The sequence below is a fragment of the Lampetra fluviatilis genome, chromosome 26 (genome assembly GCF_964198595.1).
Source record: "Lampetra fluviatilis chromosome 26, kcLamFluv1.1, whole genome shotgun sequence".
NCBI classification, from domain to species: Eukaryota; Metazoa; Chordata; class Hyperoartia; order Petromyzontiformes; family Petromyzontidae; genus Lampetra; species Lampetra fluviatilis.
Window position 1 is genome coordinate 1312095 of NC_136300.1, and position 16813 is coordinate 1328907.

The following is a 16813-nucleotide window of genomic DNA, read 5'->3' on the forward strand; positions in this document are numbered from 1 at the left end:
AACACAGACACTATATTCTGGCATATCAGACACACAGCTCTTTCCTTGTACTGCATGAAAAAGTAATCATAAGTCCACTGTTTTTTGAATATCCTACACTCCGAGTAAATTTTTCTCTTTCTTGACATCATTGTTTCCTAGGGAGTCAAAATTGATATTAGTAAAATACCAATATACAGCGCTACAAAAACAATATACCAGCAATAACTTTGCCCACACAGACTGCACTGCCCATCAATGCAGTCTGATTGGGGGAACTCCGCTTTTACCCCAGGCTCACACTGGTGCGGGTGCCATTAAAAAGTTAATTACACCTGCAGTTTTGTTCACAGATCGCAGCCCAATGAGTGCTCACCAGCGCAGCCCAATTAGTGCTCACCAGCGCAGCCCAATTAGTGCTCACAAGCGCAGCCCAATTAGTGACCATGGGCCGGATAAATGCCCTCGGTGGGCCGCATGTGGCCCGCGGGCCGTAGTTTGAGGACCCCTGCTTTAAACAATCTCCACATTGGCCTGCAGCCTTACCAGCTGAATGCCCATTCAGCCATGCGGATTCATTCAGCAACTCGCCAGTCCTCAGTGCAACGGTCGAGTGTTGGACTGAAGAAAAAATCTTAAATGCAGCACTCAAGTACGAAATTATCTACCAAAACATTTTATTTTTCATATTCAAGCACATTTTCAAAAATCTCACAAAACTGTTATACATTTCAGTTTCCACAGATGGCACACATCCACTGTCAAATGCCCAGGCTTAACCCAATATGCACCTCTCAACCCCATTTGCAAACGCCACATTTCTTACAAGCAGCACTACACCTCCTTAAGAAAAAATATAAACAATACATGATTTTTGTTAAAGATTGCCATCAAGCAATTTAAAACTATGTAACATTTACAGATTTAATAAAATGCAAAGCACTCAAATGAACACATATGGCAGTAATGCGTATCTATAAAACAAAGTGACCATGATTTAGCACTCCATCCAGCACTTGTTAAAAATTCTAAAATGCAAATTCATTGTGCATGTTGATTCATATTAACTTAATATTAAAGAGCCACGTATACATTATATTTACTTAAATTCATGAAATATCCCCAAACTGTTGAATATGCAGCAATTCCCCACATACAAGCCTGAAAGTCTTTTACAACCTTCAATAAACTAAAATACTGAACTTTAAAATAAAACTTGTCTTGGGTATGTTTAATTCAACAGATTATCAGTGCTTTCAACATGTGCTTCGACGAAACATGTACGTGTATACAAAGCTATTCTATTTTCCCTTTGATCATACTAAGAAAATGTATTGACAATCAAAATCAATGCTGGTATGTACATTTAATCTTGAAACATGTCATCACGGTATCTAGCGTGTTGAATTTTGACAGACCATACATATTGCTTTACATTTTTTTCATTTCTTACAATATAGTTTAGTAGTTGAAAATAATCTATGGTATCATGCACTGTGATGTGCCTTGAAATAAACACGCACATCCACAACCATCCAAGAGGATTTTACTTTACCTTAGTGTGATACAAAAATAATACTGGTTGTTAGCTATGGACAAGGCTGTTGTGGGAGACCATTTTATTTTCCAGTTGTCCAAGACTTCCTCGAAGCTCACAATGGGAGGAGGAGGCATCACTTCTTGTTGCTGTTGGGTGGAGTGAGAAGCATGCACGGTGTTGGAGATTCCTGCGATGATCTGCTCAACTCGAGCTGCAGGGCCTGTGCTCTTTCCTACAGCACATGTGGTGTGAAAAGGACGATACAATTTTATGTTTTTATAAATGAGTCACCGATAAAGAATGGAAACATTTTGCACTTGAGCATTCTCTATAGTTACTGCAATATAGTACTATAATTGAAAGTCTATATACAATTTAGAGCAATAGATCAACTATTGCATGAAGGCCCCTTGTAAATGGGGGCTCTATAAAGACAAATGCACGATTATTTTGCAAGAAAGGTATACAGGAAATCTACACAATTGTGGTTATTACCAGTAACCACATTGCAAAAACTGGTATAAAACCAGTAACCAGTTTACCAAACGCAGAAATGTGGAACAAACATAAACTTACCGTGTTTGTCTGTCACCGTATGTCTTTTTTTTATCATGTGCTATGAAAGGCCATTGGCCAAACGTTGCCCATTTCTGTACATATTTTCTTTAAAGTCCAGTGTTATTGACGAATGGAGCTGTTCGAGTGTAATGGTTAACACAATTGACTTGCAGACTTCAGGTGAACTACTCTTATCCACAGTAATGTGGGAGACCAATTTTACTCTTATGAATTTGCCACACCACTTCGCTCATCAACCAAAACAAAAATCACAGATAAATAATCTGAGTAATGATGCATTGTGCACACCAGGAAAGGGATCAGACAATAGCCATGGATAAACCACAGATATTTGCTGTCATTTAGCAGGCATTGACACTTATTCGTGAAAAATCGTGGATAAGTGAAGGTGCATTTCAGTATCTGTGGGGGGTATCGGTCTGAAGAGCAGAGGCGTTCGTTAACACTCGTTGTACTGACAAACGTCTGACATGTGTCTGTGCTTCAGTCGCTCTCCATCTCCTGTATTTGTACTATACCTTTCCCTGTCAATATCTCCATATGTATCCGTTCATTACTATGTGTACCATGTAATGAACGAGTGAAGGGAATACATCGATACAGAATCCGGCACGAGAATACATTTTGGTGCCTTCATTCCTAACATTTCACAACAATGGTTGCTGGTTTTCAAGACATTTGGAACTGGTGTAATTAATGGTACCAACGGTAACTGGATTAGCAGTTGTCGTATAACAATCCAAAGAAAGCCCAAGTCATAAGGTCTTCTTTTCAGAATCCTGTAATAGTAATAAGTTGGCAAAATTCTATGTGAGTGAAGATGGAATATTTCACAATGCTTATGGCCCATGTATCCAGCAGACTGAAAAGACAAAACTCAGAAATCTAGATTGCCTGTCTGCACAACAGACAGGCAACCTCCAAGATGTGACCTCGCAGTATCTAACCATTAGACAGAGCAAAAAAATTTGAGACATGGGTGTATGCGGGGTCCCACCAGCAGCAGCATGCTGACGGAGTGCGTCTGGATGTTGTGTTGGTCCTCCTCTGGCACGTTCTTGAAACTCTTGAGCGTTGCCCGTGGAGACTCGCGCATCACCATGGCGAACGGCAGCGTCCACCGTACACACTCCTCCATCTCGTCCCAACGCAGCCCTGGGTCATAAGCGCAATGCATTTACGCTACTGTGGGCACGCGATGGTGCACCAATTGCGATGCTCACACGCTTATAATTGTGAGTGTAAGACATTATTACTTTCATTTGTTTACAAGTACAATATTTTGATGGAATCCCCATGCCATGCGAGTCATGGGGTTATTTCAGCAAAAATCACCATGCTGGGCAGGGTGGGTTTGCAAGTGAGAATCGTAGACATGGGAGTAGAGAATCACAGAAAAACAAATAGATTTTTCCACACCGACCTCTGCTGCCCACCACGTGCATTGCAATTTTGTCATACGCGGATACCCATCCAAGTACTATATAGGATCTACTCCATTTAGCATTCCGGGTCTTTTAGCCAAAAGCTCAATTGGAAATGTAATTAATTTACTTGCTTCTTGCAACTGTGAGAGGTGTTTATCACCAATGTAAAAAATACCGTCAAATTTAAAGAACCCAAATGACAATTCATTGTGACGAATGGCAATCTGGCTGTATAGTACACTCATATACATCCATTAACATGTCACTGAGATTACACTTCCAAGCATATTGGTGTTTACATTTAAACAGAATTTAACATTTGCTATTCAAATCTATTTTTTTAAAAACCCTCCTGAGGCACACATTTAAGATACGGTGTCATCAATCTAGATCAGTGTCATAATTAATTAAAGGAGGCTGAAATAATAACATATTTTACAGGCATAAGAATCCACTTGTTGAAGGAATAATTCTTCATATGCCAAATAGGATAACACACATAGCTTTCCCTAATTTCCATACCATCTCCACGCCAAAAATAAAGCATAATTATATCTGAGCCACGGATATAGCTCTCAAAAAGGTATTTGGCAGCATAACCAAGTCTACCACTCAGAAATATGGTAAGAAATGACAATAATTTTATTGACACTATTTAAATATGCAGTGTGATGCTATCACATACCCGAAACTTTCTGCACTAGCTCCTGGCATGAGAAATGAAAGAGCACGGATGCAGCCAGGACACTATAGGAGAACTCCAGGCAACCCACATCCAGTATGCACAGGTCCAGCAGCTGGGACAAACACAAACCACAATGTAATTTCATTTCATTGACATTGTGCTCCAGATAAGCAACGAAAAGGGAAATCAATGCATCCACTAATTGAAATTACATTACAATAAAATGTAAAGCATAATAATACAACAAAAAGCAATGTTGATGCACAGCTTGAGTATGTATGAGAAAGACTAGGTACCGTCTTTAGTGTAAGACCAGTGCTTTAAATTCAAAAGCAACAATTCAATTAAAATGTAAGGTTCCAGTTAATGCATACTGCAGAGCATTAAAGACTGTACACTACTTATGAAAATGACTCGTGACTTTAAAGCATAATTGCCTTCTTAAAATACATCTTAAGGTGTAAAAATTTAAGCTAAACTACTCCAAAACCTTATCTGGAACGTTGGGTACATATGCATTAAAAACCATCGATGTCAAGTTTCTCAAATACAGCCGACATCCCTTGAGCAAGCATAGACACGAGATGGCATTTATGCTGAACTTCTTTCACGCTGCACGTAGCCAACCGTGCCAATCGGAGGTGCGGAAAAATCAGGTGTGGGCATTGAGGCAGGCGGCTTCAGTTCAGACCTGGGCTTTCTGTACAAAATCTTCCCGTGAGAACTGTGGTTCGAGGAGGTGTTGGTCATCAGCGATTGTGGCCACTTGCATGTAGAAGTTGAGCCAGAAATTTAAAGTAATGGGACACAAATTCCACTGCAATGCCTGCGGATATAAAGAGCAAAACATTTCAGGCAATACATTCAGGTGCTTGATTAACAGAAAAAAGCACCCTAAATGCAAACATTCGTATCACAACCATGTAAGTTTAGCAAGATTGACCCTGGTTATTACTTGGATGAGAGACTGCCTGGGAAACCAGGTGCAGACCACAGGGTTGCTAAGAGATGGCAGTACTGCAGTGGATTTTTAATCCATCCCTGCCGAGCTCTCATCCCCTCTTCATCAGTTACCTTCAGCAGGTGAAGCTCCATAAGGATAATTTCATCTTCGCTGCAGGCGCCGTCTGTTATATAGGAAAATTCCACCAACTTGGGTGGATACATTTCCTACAGGGAAACATGTGTGTGCAGATATAGAACATTGCATTTACATAAATGGTATGACTACAGGGCGATCCATTTATTGAGATACCACACGGATTTCTGATAAGTCCCTTCTTAATAGTTTATTTAATAATCTGAAAGCGATGGCTCCCCATCTTACTGAGGAGTGTTAAAATATGATATCAGTTTATTTATATTTGCGGGAGACAGGCTGTGAAATAAAAAGTTTATATAATTTGGCCATTATTTAAGAGTGGTATTTCTAAGTGGATCACCTTCTATTACACATTTCTGTACAGCATGTCCTTCCTTAATGCATGTTCACACGACACGTTTTTGCTATAATACTGATCTTCTACAAGAGAACACTTTGCGCCCGTTATAACATGGTTTCTGAACGGTCGACGACTAACTACTTTCTGGAGCTGTGAGGCTGAGCGGTGCGGGAATTCGGGGTATACTCATGGAACGATACGATACAGTAGACTGCGTACCCTCATCTCAGTTGTCCTGCCATCTTACTTAGCTGATATAAAATGTGAACCGTATGCTTCTTGACCAACCAAATAAAAAGCAACATGAATAGCTACCTCAGCCTTGGCCGCGATGAACAGAGCGGTTATGCCGATGAGCTGAAGCCGAGACTTTCCGACATCGTTCTGGGTGGACATGTAACGGTCGATGAAGTCCTGTGCCAGGTAGAAGGTCTCCCTGTGCATCTTGTACTCCTCGCACACCTACACCAACACAAGACCCGTTTAACGGCACTCCATATATATACACACAGGCATTACGCCCAGGACGCACGAGTTTCTGAAAACTAGAATATAAATGGAAAGTACTTGAATCGAAGCAAAGAGATTGGATTGGAAATTAGAAACAGGTATCGCCAGATCGAAAATATTCCCCTAGAAACAATTTAGTGGGGCCGAAATGTTTGCAGTGATGGATAAGTATCATTTATAGGCCCTTTCAAATGGGTTAGCTTTATCTGCATGCAAACCATATAAATAAATTGGGGGGCTGAATACAGCCCGTGGGATATAAGTTTCCCTCGCCTGATATACACAAACTATACCTGGTAGTGGGGAACCACCCATTCAGCTCTTGTGAGAAGTAGGCAACTTGCAACTAACACTGAGGTTCTAGGGCAAGAGGAAGACCACGATCCAACTGGATGTCAAACATTCAACGTTTGATGGGATGGCAACTAGGTCAGTTGAAAGATGCAGTTGACGGGACAGTAGTGGAAAAGGCATTGCAAAGAGAGATATTGATTAAGTCATGACCCAATCGCCCAAAAGGCCAAGGGACTAAAATAATAAGAACTGATACCGACCTATTGCTCTGGTGAATGCGTTGAGGAGACAGAGCTTGCAGTACCCTCACCTCAGTTAGCCAGTCCAGGAGGATGGCTCGCATCTTTGGTTCCAGCGACAGATGGTGTTTGAAAAAATCTCTGTCCCGTACGTACAGTTGCTCTCTCTCCAGGAGACTCGACCAAATCTCCCCACCATTGACCATGCTGAGGAAATGCAAAAAGATGTTAACATCAATTTTGCTACTCCAATTTTCTATGACTCCCATACCCTAGCCATCTGTTCTGTCGATTCCATACCCTGCTTCAAGTAAAAAAAAAAAAATTGGGATGTGATACGTCTCAAAGAGCAATGCAGAAGCGATAGAAATCCAGGTTCGATAGTATTATATATTAATTAAAGTCACTATCTATAAATGCTTGCCCTTATCTTAAGAGTAGCCTGTGAGCAGCAGGTTTTATAGGTCAGGACAGCTGCATAATATTAATGCCATTTATTTATCCAGAAAAGTCTCACCTGGAAATCACTCTTTTTCAGTGGCAATTCCATTATTATTGTTTTAAATGCAGATGAAATCAGAGTACATGGTGAAAGCCCCATCATGCAAGGGGCTCACACACCAAGGTCCATATGGGTTCACAACCTATTTACTGTGCTGTTATCTCATGCCATTCACAGCTCAATTCCGCACGATTCACAAACCTTTGCCTGCACAAAGTTCTGGGATTACGGCAGTGGTGCCAACGTGGCTGATATAACTGTTACAATGCGCCAATGTTTTATCCTACAGTTACAGCATCCACACTGGGGTACAGGTTTCTATATTTAGAACCTTCTCCACTTATCTCTCATTAGATAGTGCACATGGTTTGGCAACTGCTCAGCAATGAAGATGGACTACTGGCAATTTAAGCAACATTGACATACATATACGGTCTACGCAAGGGGTCGCAGACATTTGGAGTGAGGAGCTCTACCTGAGGATGAGCTGCGGACACGGCCTGCTGGAGGTTAGGAAGAGGTTTGCGAGGCGGCACTGGTCAAAGCGCGTGCCGGCCGGAGGAGTACAGTCCTCGTTCTCTTTTTGTGGCGTCAGCACAAGGCGGCAGACTCCAGGGTTGGCCGAGACCGCACCATCCCAGCATGCCTGAGCAGCACAGAGAGGCATGTATGAAAAACAACAAACACAGCCATGGAGCAGTGGAGATTTTTGAATTTGTGCCGTTTAACTCTTAGTATAACCCAAAAGCATATCGGAGGGCTACAGACATGTTGTTGAAGTCTTCTCTAATTTACGGACAAATAACTCAACTCCGCTATAAACAACCACTTAAATTTAGACTAATTTGTTCGCAAAATGTTTGCATAGCTAGCGGAGACCGATCCAGCGTATGCATTCCGTGTTGGCAGGGTGAGTACGGCAGCCAACAGCCATTCGTTTACCAGTGCTCCTGGACTGCGTGCTCACGTATTTCATATTGTGGGGGAGGACAGCCTCGATGTGGCACTAATGGGTGGGAGAGGCAGCACCAATTAATTTCAGACGCTGAAGACAGGCGTCTGCAAGCAGTGGTTCTTAAATGGTGTGATTTTGATGTTTTATTACTTTAAAATCATAATTCGTATTTCGCGTGAAAAAAAGTTGTTCAAGAATGGAAAATTTAGGGGCTGAAATATAACTCAAGATTTTTTACATGGGAGTCAATGGGAAAACGACAATCGTTTAACGAGTTTTCGCTTACCGAGACATTTTCACGGAACGTATCTCGCTCGTTGAGACACGCCTGTATCGAAGAATGGATTCTTCCTATTTTCCACAATTTTGTAGATAAAGGAGGAATGACCCAGAATTTGTGGCAATGTCATCCTATTCACGTGGCGGGGCAGTGGTGAGCTTAAGACAAGTTAGATTACTGGTCTCGGAAAAACATCATTAAAGAGTGACATCTGAACTGGTCCTGGCACCGCCTGGAAAGCAACCCAGTGAACGACGTGAAGAATGAATAAACAACCAATGACTGGCACGGCCATCAATTATGAGACTGACAAAGTGATGTGAATTCAAATAAATGGTGAAGTGGTATCCCACAAGAGATTAATTAATTCTATTTGCATTATTGCAAGATAGCGATAGTAAATCAATCCTATTATCCATGGAGAACTATGCGAATATCTGGAATTATTTTTACACATAGGCACAGAGAAAAAAATACGATCCACTACCAGTGTCCCCCCATGTCGAAGGCGATAATCGGAGTTTCACTGCAGCATAATGGCGTTTAAAATAACAATGAGTTAGTCATACGAGAGTCTAATTGCTTAAACAGGAGGCCTAACTGCAAGCCACTGCGCACACCTGTTCTGCTTCATTGTGATGTTAGTAGGGCAAACACATGTCGGCACACATGCCTACAGGGCAGTCCAGTCCATTATTCATTAGTCAGGCTTTCAACCCCCTCCTCTCAAGTTGTTAAGCACTGTATAGTTGTAAAACAAAAATAGGGTCCCATCCATTATTTTTTTCAACACCAACGGCACATGGAATATTACCGCAATGTACTGTGGTAGTTTACTTTGAAATCATAATGATCAATAATCAAGAGGTGTAGCAAAATAAGTAAAGCTTTCTAAATTGTAGAATCAGCAGTCATTTCACATAACAAATTAATCATATTAAAACTGTCCAGGAAACAGGATGTGTGCTTTTACTTAAGTGGAATTATCCACAGCTTTCTCAAAACTTCAGACACAAAAGCGTTAGCATCGCTTTATGTGTTTAACTTCTTTCGCACCATACATAGCCAACCATGCTAATCGGACATATATATAAAAACGCATAGTAATGTCCCCAGTACTACAGCACATTTAAGACGTATACCCTGCCTTCACTAACCTGCATTGACCAGTGCGAAGTATGGTCATATAACCCCCATGGTACATGGACATTGACAACATAGTTTATATGCGTGCAGAAATATAGTATACATCATTGGCTGTATTTGAAATTAATTTGCTTTGGGAAAGATAAACCAAATAGTGAAACAATATGCAACTCCACAAAGACTGAGAACAAGACACATCAAACACCATGCATTTTCACCTGCATTTCCAGGGACTTCACTTCATCATGGTCCTGTTGAGTGTGCTGTGTCCTGTGATTTGGAGGGGTCTGCAAAAGATACCATGTGGTCACATTACATACTCCAACACATGGGATGCTGTCGTGGTGTAATGGTTCGTACATTGGGACTTGCACGGTGCAGCAGTTGAAACTATGGGCAAGTTTTTTTTATATCTCACCCAGCAGAATAAATGAGTCGATGGAATCAGCAGGTCGCGCATGGTGCGGGCAAGTGTGGGCAACCCCCACTTCTTTAAAAGAATCCACCAGCATGGAAGTGGAGGCCAAAAAACTCTAGAGCACCCACTAAGTGTAGAGGCCCTTCCACCAGCAGTGGTATGGCTGCACGTTTATCTTTTTTACAGAACATAAGCCAATACAGTACTGTACACCTTTATCTGCAGCCCTTTGTCAATCCACAGCAAGATGAGGGCATCTCCACACCATGCGGGTAGCTTGGGTTGTTTGACCATACCTCACCACATAGTGGGAACCAAGTTGATGAAGGCTGGGAGCATAGACAGACGTTGGGGCATATACGTTTAACAATACAGTACTGTCCCCCAAAAAATGCCAGTATAATACATAGCTCAGCTTTAAGAGCAGTAAGTTCCCAATTGTGATATCACAAGTTCTAATCAAAAAGGCAAGCTCACTCAATGCGATCACCATCCCTTGGTAGCCGATAAAATGGAAGTTCCTGAGGTGCATGGTGATATGGCTCAAAAATAGTAATTCTCGTTTGGCGAGACTGATTAGAGCCAGAGTAATATGTAATGGTCAGTCTGGTTGAGATAAAAGCTCGGTATGGCATACACACACACACTCTTGGTCATATAAAAAAGTTTTAAAAATAATCATTGATATAAATATTGGGAGGGAAATGGCGAGTAGTGTTACATTTTAGCGCCACTCACTTTCCTCCTCCTCGCACGCAAAATGAAGGGCCCACTCTCTTCGGTCTTCTGTCTCTTGGCTTTCATCGGATCTTCTCCGACTTGCAAGCAGACGTGCATACTCAGATTGCTACCTGTACATTAAAAGATACACAAGCAGAAATATTACCCCAATTGTTATGACGGTTCTGTATCGCAATATTATTATTATACGCTCAGTAAAACTCGCTCCCGTGTCTCTCTCTCTCCCCTTCCTCATCCGAGTTCGGAAAATGTCGCCACACTTTTTTTTCCTCCGAGCGAATTCTCGGAGCAACCCGCGGAGTGCAAATCCCTCACCGCCCATCGCACACACACACAGACAATTGGCGAGCACGACCCCCTCATCAGTACTTGGGTATATTACACATCCATGAGGGGGTATGTAACTCTACAGAGTTATGATGATACTTTAATGCGCACACAGCGCCCAGCGTCTGGAAGGCCAAGGGGCTCCACACGTCACCAGGCCGCGAGTCCGCGCTCCCACTCCACAAGTCGACAACTTCACATTAAAATAACATCGACGAATGCCACAAACTACAACGGGGGCAGACGAAGCCCCGATGCTGATACAGATCATCATTTGATCGGCATTTGTGGATGTAAAATTAAGTTTATATATTGCGAGCCGCGGGACCGGCCTTAAGCGCCTGGTGATTTTTTGGCGCAATAACTTCGCTCTCGAGTAATTGGCGCGACTGTGAACGCCGCCGATTCAGTTTCCATCTCCCTCCAAAACAACAAAATGTAGTGGCACAGTTGACAACGACGACGATATCTCGCGGGGATAATTAACGTTGGTAAACTTAGCACAAAGCAGGCGCAGACATTTCGTCAAAAGGCTTTACCCGCCAACGTGGAGGCAGACGGCCGTGGTTCGATACAAGGCCCTGGGACAGGGCGCGGGTAATCCACGTGAGATTAAACGACTAAATTAGCCAAATAACCGATTACATACCGAGCAGACGAGTGAATTACTTGTTAAGGCTAAGAGAGAATGAAGCCAAACGCTTCTTCGCCAAGATTAAACGGCGCCGCTTGCGACACCAGCAGCTGTCACTGGGAGCCTCTTAGGCAACTCTTTACCGGTGGCAGCTGCGAGACACAGCACGCTCTGAACGGGCGCTATTGTTGGTTTAATCCATCACAATCCTCGCATTTATAATACACAAGTCAAGTATCGCTCAACGTAGATGTGACTTTGCTTTAACAAAATCCAACGACGACCCCCCACCACCACTTGCTTGCTTGCTTCAACACACACTCCGGCCATTGTTAACACAGCAACAGCGGCAGCAGAGCGGTAATTACCCACCAATAACAACAACTACTACAGAGAAAACAACACACACATCTGCGACGAAGAATCGCTGTTGAAGAGAGAGAGATATGAGCAGATAAGGCGACGTGACCTACGAGCGCGAGAGACGAGCCCGCGGTGTTGTAGCAGCAGCAGCGGCGGCAGCGGTGACCTCCCGCCAAACTTCACTTCCCGCGTTTAAATCCCAGGGACCCGGCCCGTGACGTCACCACACTTGGGGTGGGGAACCTCCCCCCCCCTCCCCCCACTAATAAACCCATGCTACAAACAATTGTGTGTATTTTTATTCAGCACCGCGCGTGTCAATCGCTTGCGTCTATTTTCTCCGTGAATTATCAAGAAGCGGATGTTTTTTGTTGTATATTTTTTTTTTTGGGGGGGGGGAGCTTTGGTTTAAAGTTGCGGCGCACCAGGAGGAGGGGTTTGAGAGGAGGAGGGGTTTGGAGGGGGGCGGAGCCGGGCCACAGCTGTGGCTGGATGCGGAAGTGCGCGGGCCACGTGGCTCGCGCGCGTAAACACGGCGACCTGAACGCCGGCCCCGGGCCGCGGGTTCGCAGCGCGCCGCGCGGAACGAACTCGCCACGCACGCGGTTCGGTTCCCGACACCGGCGACGAGTAGCCGTGCCGGTCGCGGGCCTTCCCTCGGTCGACTCAGCGGTGTGTTGTCAACGTCGCCACTGCGGAGGCGCAGGCGGACGGGCGTGGTGCTGAGCTCCCCCCCCCCACCTCGTGTGCCATGCCGGTCACCCACACTCCCACCTCGTGTGCCACACCGGTCACCCACACTCCTACCTCGTGTGCCGTGCCGGTCACCCACACTCCCACCTCGTGTGCCACACCGGTCACCCACACTCCCACCCCGTGTGCCGTGCCGGTCACCCACACTCCCACCTCGTGTGCCACACCGGTCACCCACACTCCTACCTCGTGTGCCGTGCCGGTCACCCACACTCCCACCCCATGTGCCGTGCCGGTCACCCACACTCCCACCCCGTGTGCCGTGCCGGTCACCCACACTCCCACCTCGTGTGCCACACCGGTCACCCACACTCCCACCCCGTGTGCCGTGCCGGTCACCCACACTCCCACCCCATGTGCCGTGCCGGTCACCCACACTCCCACCCCGTGTGCCGTGCCGGTCACCCACACTCCCACCTCGTGTGCCACACCGGTCACCCACACTCCCACCCCGTGTGCCGTGCCGGTCACCCACACTCCCACCCCGTGTGCCGTGCCGGCCTGCATCGGTGCTACTCGCTAACAGCACTTTCCCCAACAGTCCGTTAAGACAATACGGGGGATCTTTGTCTTTGGGGCGACTGTGAACCCGGTTTTAATTTCCCTTCGTGGAGGAGTTTTAAGTACCTCGGGGTCTCTTTCGCGTAGTGGTGGTGAGTGGGAGATCGGCCGGCGTGTCAGTGCGGCGTCCTCAGTGGTGCGGGCGCTGCGCCGTTCCGTGGTGGTGAAGCGGGAGTTGAGTTCTCGCACAAAGCTCGCGGTTTACAGGTCAATCTACGTTCCCACCCTCACCTATGGTCATGAGCTTTGGTTAACGACCGAAAGGATGAACTCGCGGGTACAAGGGGCCAAAATGAGGTTACTCCGCAGGGTTGCCGGGCCTCACGCTTCGTGATCGAGCTCGGTGCTCGGTAGTGCGGGAGAGCCTCCGAGTCGAGCCGCTGCTCCCTCCGGATCGAGAGGAGCCCGTCGAGGTGATTCGGGCACCTGGAACGGAACCAACCCCGGCAGACTCCCCTGGAACTCTACTGGGCAGCAGCACGTCCCACTGGGGCCGGCCCAGGCGACTGCTTAAGGCGGGACGATGTCGCTCAGCTGGCCTGGGGACGCCTGGGAATTCCCCAGAAAGAGCTGTAGTCTCTGCACAGCAGTGTATATCAGAGGTGTGGACTCGAGTCATGTGACTTGGACTCGAGTCAGACTCGAGTCATGAATTTGATGACTTGCGACTCGACTTGGACTTGCATAACAATGACTTTGTCCCACCTATGAGATGTGGACTCGAGTCATGTGACTTGGACTCGAGTCAGACTCGAGTCATGAATTTGATGACTTGCGACTCGACTTGGACTTGCATAACAATGACTTTGTCCCACCTCTGGTGTATATTGTCTAGTAGTGTATAGTGGTGTATAGTGTAGTGGTGCTGGGGTCTGTCGCCACTACCGAACACGCTGTTGCCCTCACCAAGGCAAGCGGACTGAGAAACGAACGAAGTCCCAAATATGTTCTATGGACGAGAAACAACCACCTCTCCCCCATGACCCCCCCTCCCTCCCCATCATCATAGAATAATGTATAATTTTACGCGGGAAATCTTACACAAAAATGCAAGATGCAAAATTTAATGACGAGATATGCATCAAAACCGCAACACTGACACCAACACGAATCTCCTGCCTGGATCCCTGTTCTGGCGAAGTCTGTCATCAAATATGCGCAGAGACGTGATCAGACAATGCGAGGGAGTGTTTTTAACGTGTTCCTGCCAACGAGAACCACATACCCATCATCGACCAAGACGTCAACAGTGGACCTCGCGTCTGGGATCGCGCTATGGAACAACCTACAATCTCGGGAGTAACTGGCGAACAACGTGGGACATCCGGAATAAACGGCTCATTCGATACCCGAGCACCATCGCACCTCCTCCTGGCTTTGACATTCATCCTGGAAGGCACTGGGTGTTAACCATCAACCGCATCAGAATGTCAACAAGCCGTTGCCGCACATCTTCTTCGTGAATGGGAAAATTAAAGAAAAGCCGCCAGGACTGTCGTGCGAGTGTGGCCACCCAAACTATGGACCGTATAATGGTAAACCACTGCAGTTTGCACTCCTTCAACAAAGGATCTCGACATTGGCATACTAATCTTAATTTTGCTTGCTGTGCCATCGTACTCGCAGCACCACGTTTCTTTTGAACCACTCATTGATATGCTAATTTTTCTAACCCCCCTCCCCCTCTCTCTGCCTCCGCCCCCCCTCTGTCTATTTAAGGCCACCCCACAGAGACGATCACCCCTCTCTGTCACCTGTGTTGCTCTCGCTATGTATGTATCTTGTGATATCTGTCTGCTAATATGTCTGTCTATAGTTTTCTGGTTAGATATTATGTCGCTATTTCATTATACCTGATGATGATTGCTTGTGTTGCAATCGAAACGTCGTATTCTATTATTTAATTTAATTTATTACTTTATCTTTAGACGTGACTTAACCGAAAGAACCAAATAATAATTCCTGCAGTCACGAAAGTTCTAAAATTAAAATCCATTGTATTATACACATGACTCAACGTCTATGCTCCGTGCTGCCTTCAACCCACACTGACCAGCGTAGTGGACTGGTCAAATACACCCCAGGACATACACGACATGGGGAGGCTGTGCATGTACAACATCATTAGTGGCGCACATTCAGTCATGGATTCACTTGATCGTTGCCCCAATAACTCCAGATTTTCCATTCTCAATGGAGCTTCGACCTTACTGCAAAGTAATTACTTCAGCTTCGTGTACAGAATACTTTAACCCCCCATGAATACTGTGTTTAAGAAAAACTTCCAGACATGTAACAACTGATTTGACTGTCATATCATGATCTTTAGAATAACTTTTTACTCTCGATCATACACTATAATTGGACTGAATTTACAGTGGTTTCATTACAGCCATGATTAATCCACTGCTGGATGAAGGCCACTCCAAGCCATTGCCATCTCTCATGATCTGATGCAACAAATCCCCACACCTCCAACTAGCACACATCTTGCCTGCACACAAGCAGATTTCATCGCTCCATCTTTGTGGAAGGTGTCTTTTTTGGCTCGTTCCCTCCTTTGATTGCTACTCCAGCATTAGTCTTGACCACTGGCTCTTCATCTTCCATCTCGTGGTGTCCCGTTCATCACAGAAACAGTGTTCATGGGTTGTCATGACTTCTCTTCAGGATATCAGAGATGATGAATATATTTTTATAGACTGTATTTATACATTTCTAGAAACCTATATGTTTGGAAAGTATCTCCTCATGGCAATGAATAACTTTGACGAAAGCGTATATCCATGTCTGACTCTCACAATATGTATTTTGGTATTCTCAACGTAGGTGTTATTTAAAAAGAAATGGTTTACCTTTAATAAAAATAAGTTCCGTCTCAGTGAGAGCTTAAATGAATATAGAATTCAACCAAGTAAAAATGAATACATTTGTTTTATATACGGCACTGCGTTGGTAGTAGTACATATGCATGCATACCAAAAAAATCTGCACATTCATCAATAACACTGCCCTAAATGGAAAACACTGAAAAAATAATAGATGACATTTCGGGCAATATCCATACTTAATAGCACATATGTGCTTCCTCAATGTCTCAAGACTTATGGATATTAAATAATATCTAGTCTTTAAATCTCTTCATGGTCTTGCCCTCTCTTATCATCTTCATTCAATATCGTCTCTCTCTCTGTCCCTCCTCCTTGTGCCCAATCCCATTTTCAGTAATTCTTCCTCCTAGAACCTCGCCACTGGAATCAACTTCCCTTGCACATTAAGCACAGTCCCCCTTCATTAACCTCCTTCCATTCCTCTCTTAAAGCCTCACCTTCTCTCCTGCTCATTGTCTTCCTCTTCCCTCCACTCATCCCATCCATACCCTACCCTTTCGCGATGCATAAGTACCCCCTTATCACTGTCACCCATTTCTCAACCCTT

At 44.8% G+C, this 16813-nt stretch overlaps 1 protein-coding gene across 2 annotated transcripts; it reads right to left on the reverse strand.

The window, feature by feature from the left end:
• Positions 1-641: 641 nt before the first annotated feature.
• Positions 642-12290, reverse strand: LOC144942162 (G1/S-specific cyclin-E1-like). Of its 2 annotated transcripts, none has more exons than XM_078868922.1 (11): positions 12168-12290; positions 10735-10843; positions 9797-9865; positions 7674-7843; positions 6767-6902; positions 5968-6114; positions 5285-5380; positions 4902-5036; positions 4211-4322; positions 3096-3253; positions 642-1751 (listed from the first exon to the last, which is right to left on the reverse strand). In XM_078868922.1, the coding sequence occupies exons 2-11, from the start codon at positions 10831-10833 to the stop codon at positions 1653-1655; spliced, it is 1221 nt and encodes a 406-aa protein (XP_078725048.1). In that variant the 5' UTR covers positions 10834-10843; positions 12168-12290; the 3' UTR covers positions 642-1652. The 2 variants fall into 2 exon arrangements, with proteins under 2 accessions (XP_078725048.1, XP_078725049.1); XM_078868923.1 differs by having other exon boundaries at positions 10735-10847.
• Positions 12291-16813: the final 4523 nt, after the last annotated feature.